At 27.7% G+C, this 7,324-nt stretch overlaps 1 protein-coding gene across 2 annotated transcripts in view; it reads left to right on the top strand.

Moving 5' to 3' along the window:
* The window catches only part of LOC113377040 (probable serine/threonine-protein kinase DDB_G0276461), an 18,357-nt gene extending 12,054 nt beyond the window's left edge, over positions 1-6,303 (top strand). Inside the window, exon 10 of one of the 2 annotated variants that reach the window (XM_026617206.1) lies at positions 4,236-6,303. In XM_026617206.1, the coding sequence (XP_026472991.1) occupies positions 4,236-6,232 (1,997 nt within the window). In that variant the 3' untranslated portion in view covers positions 6,233-6,303. The remainder of the gene's footprint in view (positions 1-4,235) is intronic. The other variant, XM_026617205.1, reaches the window with a different exon arrangement.
* The last annotated feature ends 1,021 nt before the right edge of the window (positions 6,304-7,324 follow it).

Genomic DNA, 7,324 nt, shown 5'->3' with positions numbered 1-7,324 from the left:
ATTCTAAACATTAAGCTTTTGGGGGTTTTGGCCTTGCTTATTATTAGGTTCCATAGAAATAGCACGCTAAAATGCAATTTGCATTAAATTTTCTGCAGTGGTATTACCTAAATTACTCCTAGTTGATATATAAAATTTTTGTAAAACTACTTTTTTCATCTACTTTTTATCATAATAACCACAATTGTTTAATCTGCATCAAAATTCATGAAATAGTTCAGCTTGTGTTTTAAATGTTACTTTTTGAGGTTTTCATTAGACCTTAGTACTAGGAGGAGATTGTTATTATTGTATTTACTAAAATTTTAAGATACTAATATATGGGTATATATATATATATATATATATATATATATATATATTAAGTATTTAAGTACATGCTTATATATGTATATAAACATACAAGTATTATATACTTGGTATATATGCATATATACCTATTTGCATATTTAATATAATAAACATATAGGCATCACATATGTATATTAGTTTGCATATATGTATGTACTGACATCATATACATATATTTGTGTATATATATATGTATATGTATATGTACATATATTTCTATATGTATATGTGTATATAATATAAAATATACAATATGAATACGTTAGTGCTAGTTCTGTTGAACACAAATTATATCATTCTTTCTTTTGAAAAACGTTTTACAGATACTACACAAAAATTTAAAATGACGTTGTTAACATAAACTTAAAATCTCATTTGTATAGAGGATGTGATGATGTATATTTGTGAACAAAATGATATATATATATGCCTAATAGAACACATTCTACTTGTGTTATGATATATTTCAAACTTCTATTTGAAAAAAATTCCAGTGATTTTCTTATTATTGTTACGATACTTGTGATTTAATTTTTTGATCATATTAATATATGAGTATTTATGTATATGTAAATATTAGATATAGTGATAAAAGGAAATGAAAACAAAGCCAAATATATTTTCATAAAATGTGCAAAGCATACTTTTAATTTTAAAAAATGGCTGTACCAAATTATCAGTTGTCATGATTCCAAATTATTTTTTCCATGATTCTGATAATTATATATATTTATATATATTATATATATATATATATATATATGTATATATATGTATATATATATATATATATATATATATATATATATATATATATATATATATATATACATGTTATATTTCTATTTGGTTGTATATGGATTTGCTTGTATATATATATATATATATATATATATATATATATATATATATATTTACACAACATAGATTTGTGTATATGAATATATGTATATGTATAGATATGCATTTACGCTTATATATACATATATATACAATCTGTATGCGTCTTCATTATTCGTATATACGTTACACTAGAATGATCTTTTTGTATACAATTGCTGCTATTCTGCTTAGATGCATCATTAGCACCTTTGGATATTAACATCATACTTATAATAATTGATATTCATCATTTTTTTTATTATTGAGTTTATAGTGAAATAACTGCCTAGTTTACGTAATTGTAGAATTTTGAAACATTATAAATCTTAATAGCAATGATAATACAAATGGGAAATCAGTTCATATGTTAAGATGAATGTTGTATTTCTATGAAACATAACCAATCTAATCTTATATGCCTAATTGTTCCATAATTTGTATTAGTAGATAGACAATATATTTTGATGTGGTTATCTGACTTTCTTTTTCTAATTTTTTTCCCGCTATCTAATAGCGGTGCTTAAGTCCGCTTCGTATATAACGATGGCGAATTGGTCGTGCCTAATAATATGGTATCATCTTAAACGTATGGCATGTTGCTCGCTTATATATATATATCATAAAATCGTTTTTAAAATATGTAGTCGACTTTAGGATCGTCAACACGTACTAATAATTTAATGTATATAATTTACAGCTATTTTAATTGGTGGGTGTTACGCCATTTTAAATTTTCGTGTAGTGGTACTTTTCTTATTCATTCTACAAGAAATTTGTGTTCTAACATTTCATTGGTGAATAACATCTGTGTTCATAACATGTATATAATGTATTCAACATATTAACCAAATGATAGAATGATACACACATGCGCGCACACACACACACACACACACATATATGTATATATATATGTATGTATGTATATATATATATATATATTTATATATATATATATATATATATATATATATATATATATATATATATATATATATATATATATGAGTATGGGAAGGGTCAAATTGTATGGTGCTGAAGAAATATAAAGAAAATCAGGTTAATTTGTAGGAAATTTGATGAAACTTAGCATGTTTTTTTATAGTTCAAAACGAATAGCTTAAAACATCATAGGCTTATGAGAAGTAGTTTAACTATTTTTGAAAAATAGGCTGTACGCTCTACATTAGGCCTGCAGTGTGTAATATTGAAATAATATTTTGAACCACTTCTTATAGACCTATAATATTTAAAGGGGTTTGTTTGGACTATCAAGCCATAACAATGTGATGCAGATTTCTATTTGAGTAAACCTGATGTTTTTGTAAGTTTATATTTTAATACATAGATATTTATTGAAAATTTCGCTGGCCGAGCTAGGTTTTCAATTCAGAAATGATTCATACAACTAGAATCGTAAAGTGCTACAAAAATTGGACCCACCCTATTATATATACATATATATATATAATATATATATATATATATATATATATATATATATATGAATTTGAAAGTTTATACGTATAGGTTCTTATGTGTTTATGTGTATGAGGTGTTCATAAAGTACGGAAATCGTTTCAGCGTAATTTGAAGTGGATTGGCAAGTTTAATTGAAAGTTGGCGCATCAGAATTGTAAAATGGTTAAATACTTGATAATTTTATTTTCGAGTAAAAAAGTAAAATACTTGGTTTAGGCTTGATGTTAAGGTCTGGGACACCATGCATATGTTATATGTATATATATATATATATATATTATATATATTATATATATATATATATATATATATATATAATTTTTGTGTGTTTATTCATTTATTTGTTTATTAGAGCTCGTGTTAACATATTAAAGGTAGGGCTGACAGCTTTTATTCAACTCCAGCCTAGATTTGACACAAATTTCCATAAATTGCCATCGGCAAACTCAAGAATTAATTGGTAGTTCTTTTTATTTGATGATTTTATTGTAAATAATAAAGTTTCGAAAACCAGTCATAAAATAAATACAGTACATTCAGTCATTGTATGGCACCTAAAATGGTAAAACTTTCATATTGGGAGAAATCGAAAAGAATATTTTCATATTTTAAACTATCCATCTTAACTTAAACGTATGTGAAAAAGGGTGTTAGGTTAGAACTGCAGGTAGTGATTTAAAGTAATTTATAATTTTATATTTATATACTGTGTGTGTATGTACATATGTAAATACAAATTAAAGGCGGGTAATTCAACAAGTACTTAGCCTACAAATGAAAAACATCTTCAACGATGCGCTCCAACTTTTCAACCTGTCCAAAAAAGAAGTTTTCTCGAGAGCTGTAAAATAACCCGAAAGTTGCTGTGAGACAAAGTACTTGTTGAATGACTCCGATATATATATATATATATATATATATATATATATATACATACATATATACTGCCCTTCGTTAACATGGTACTCTGGAAACACGGAGCAGAAAATGCGACATCTCTCGATAACACGAGTTCCTTCCGCGCAACCTATGCATGACTCTACTAAACTTTTTTTTTAAGAAAACCTACTTGAAAATTTTTTTGTTAGAAATCATTTATTAAGTTTATCTTTTGTTTCATTATTTTTTTTATCGTATAAACTCTTCGCTTCAATAAATACAATTTATAGTTTTCGATGGCCTTTTTGGCCTTTTTATAGCATTTAACCACTTAAAATTCTTATCAACTATCAATAATTTGTTAAGTCTATATCATTTTTATATTTGTATACGGTTTTCGATTCGGATATGCTCGCCGTCAAATCGTTTTCTTCCTTTTATTACTTGATATGTAGCCCTTGTATCGTTTTATGGGAACATTTTTCACATTCAACATGTTTTATAAAATATTCCAGTAATCATGTCATAAGAACAAATTGTATATAGATGAGGAACTTAAATATGTTTTTAACAATGTTATCTATTTCGATATATACCCCAGTCGCATGGACATACTTTTTATATTTTCTCGCGTATTTCAGCTCAAGTCAGTATTGCAAAGTATTCAAAAAACTGGAAGCATTCATCGTCAAACGAACGCCATATTAGCTTTGAAGGAAATAATAAAATATGGAATTTATCTCCATCTTTAGAAATCAATGAAAATCAGACGGAGCTCTTATCCGACAGTGAAGAGTTTGATTCCGTGTCAAAATCGGTTTTGGGTGGTATATCCCCTATATTCGCACCTTTGACTGATCGTTCTAAATATGAAAAATTAACGCTAAATACTGATGATCAATCTTCCGATGATAGCAGCATAATGCCGGATTCCAAGGTAGAAGCGGGGTTAGGAAAATCAAGACATCGATTAAAGAAAAATGTGGTTTCCAACATTCCAGAAAAATTGCAATCTGTTTATAATAAAGTGGATAAGAGTACAATACCGGTAGTGAGACGTCTTGCAGATAAAAAAAATAATTCAAAAAATTTGGCTAATAAATCTACCAAAGCTGAAAGTCCTGTCAGCAGAAATGATGGCGTTGATATAGATTCTGATGATTCCATAGGTTCAGCAAGTGATCTGACCGCCGTAGAACAAGGAATTAAAAAAACGGTAGTTGGCTTTTTTGTCAAAAATGAAGATGGTGATGAGACAATAAGTCAAAGTAATAAAACATGCGGTTCTTCGGCATATCACGCAGAATGTGAAAGTGTCACGACTAATGAGGATGATGGCATGAGTCGATCTGTCGTCAGAAAATGCAAAACTAGACGCCAAAGACAATTAATAGATAATACAACTAATAAGTTAATTCTCGAGGAAAGCTCTAATCATTTCACTGGATATGAGTGTGGCAACGAGCCACTTTTGTTGGACGAGTCTGATGATGAAAGAGAAGAACACCATAAAAAGTCTGATCTTTGGTCCGATGTTAAATTTTCTTTAAATGATTCAGATGTTGCTGAAGAAGCGGGCGACGTGTTCGCATTAGCCCCATTTGCTAAGCCTGAAAAATTAAAGCCTATTACACACACTTCTATTCCGAATATTAACGAAAATCCATTTTCAAACGAAAACAAAGATTTGTCTATTTTAGAACCACAAAAACAAGAGATTAGCACTGATCTATTTATACCTACAAATAAATATCCAGAAAATTTGACCTACAATGAAGTAAGTGTTGAATGTAATGCTATGAAAGTAGAAAGCGACGATTCATTGTACGATGCATTCCTTCCGACATCAACAGATAAATCTAGCGTTAATTTCAATAAGTATAATACATCATTGGAAAAGATTCAATGTGAAATAGAACACAACAGTCAGGACGCTTTTGTGCAAATCGAAAGCAGTTCTCACAACTGCGATTTGTTTGGATCACAACCATTCTGTGAGGGTTTAAATAGTGATTACTCAAATTCTCAGACAATTGCGAATTTATCGGAAACGCACCCGAACATACAAAATGAAATAAATCATATCAATATGAATGCAAATAAAGTTACATCAACTGAAAATGCACATTTATTTTGTGATGAACTAGATGATCACAAGGAATCGTTTTTTGATAATCGAATTTATGGAAACGTCATATTTCCATCAACTGTAAATCGATATTCTGATATGTCATTTCAAATACACAATATGCCTATACGTCTTAAGTTAGGTCATTCTAAACTAACTAATAGTGATGTGCACGATTCTTCAAAATCGCGCAGGAAGGATTTCCTGTCTAGTGATCCATCGCAGATTGTAAAAAGCGAAGATAACTCTGCTGAAACAGCAGAAAAGGTTAGCAAACAGAAGAAGGATAAGAAAATTAAATCTAAATATCAGCATCTTTTAGACAAGAAAAGTAATAAAGAAGACCTTCCGTTCCATACTAAATTTGAGCAAAAATTAACAAAGGGGGCTCTTGGCTACAAAAAGGTTTCATCTAAGAATAAAAAGTCAAATGATAAATCTTCTTCTCAAACAGGTTTCAGCAATATGAGCTTTGAAGATATACCTCAAGATCCAGATATGGATTTTTAATTATATTACTTTTTATGGAAAATTCTGACGTGACCACAATGTATCTCATGTATATTTGTTTATATTCTTTGGAGTTCTATTTAAAAGTAAGTTACCATAAAGTATTTATCTTCGTACATTTCTATTATTTTATGAGCATTTTTATAGTTTAAAAATGTTAGTGTATTATACTGAAAAAAACTTATGTAGTAATATGTAAGCATTTCAGCAGTCATAATTTTTCTTCATATATTATTCTATTTAAAGACGGTGGGATTGGCTTTATTACATATTACAAAAATGATCAATTACGAATTTTGTTACTTTTGGGCACTTTATATAATAAAGCGTATAGCAACTCAATATTTTAAATATTATTCAATCGTATTATTATTCAATTATACGATAATGATTAATTATTTACATAACGTAATTATGCAAACTGAAGATTTTTTTATATATAATATTTTGTTATATAATATCAAAGTTATTCAAAATTTGAACTGTTACGTTAATAATTTCAAAAATTAAATTTTAGAATGATTTGTTTTGCTTTCTTTTATATTGGATTATTGTAATTGATGTTATTAATCGGTATTTGTTTATCAATTTTTCTCGATTTTTGGCAATACAGAGAGAAAAGTTACACATCCAATATATGTTTATATGCATATACATGCACAAAGAATTCAGCACAGTATTTATGTAGTTTGGCGCAAAAACTATTTTTGGCGCTTTGTCAATGTATTTATAAAATTTCTTACATTTTTATATTTTTTAAAAAGAATATGTATTTTAGTTATAAGTATTTTTGCAACTATTAAATTAACTATGAAGTTTTAGAAATTAGTCTGTGATAGTAGTTGTAATCATTCCATCCTAAACATTTATGAGATTTGCGATGCAATTTAGTGATATTGGCTAACATAAGAAAACTATATTTTCTGTTAAGTTTAACACTGTACTGCCGTTTTACGGATGTATTAGTCCTTTATTAAATGAAGATAGATTGTATTGACATGTGTTGAATATGTATTATTTATTTAAATGTTTTATTTTTACTAATTCTTTAACGGAATGTATGATGCTATGTCATTATCGTGGATATCATGT

This window comes from Ctenocephalides felis, unplaced genomic scaffold (assembly GCF_003426905.1).
Source record: "Ctenocephalides felis isolate EL2017-DRISC unplaced genomic scaffold, ASM342690v1 CF-g0.4_SCAFFOLD_01886, whole genome shotgun sequence".
Classification (NCBI taxonomy): Eukaryota; Metazoa; Arthropoda; class Insecta; order Siphonaptera; family Pulicidae; genus Ctenocephalides; species Ctenocephalides felis.
This window is presented reverse-complemented; position numbering and strand designations above follow the sequence as displayed.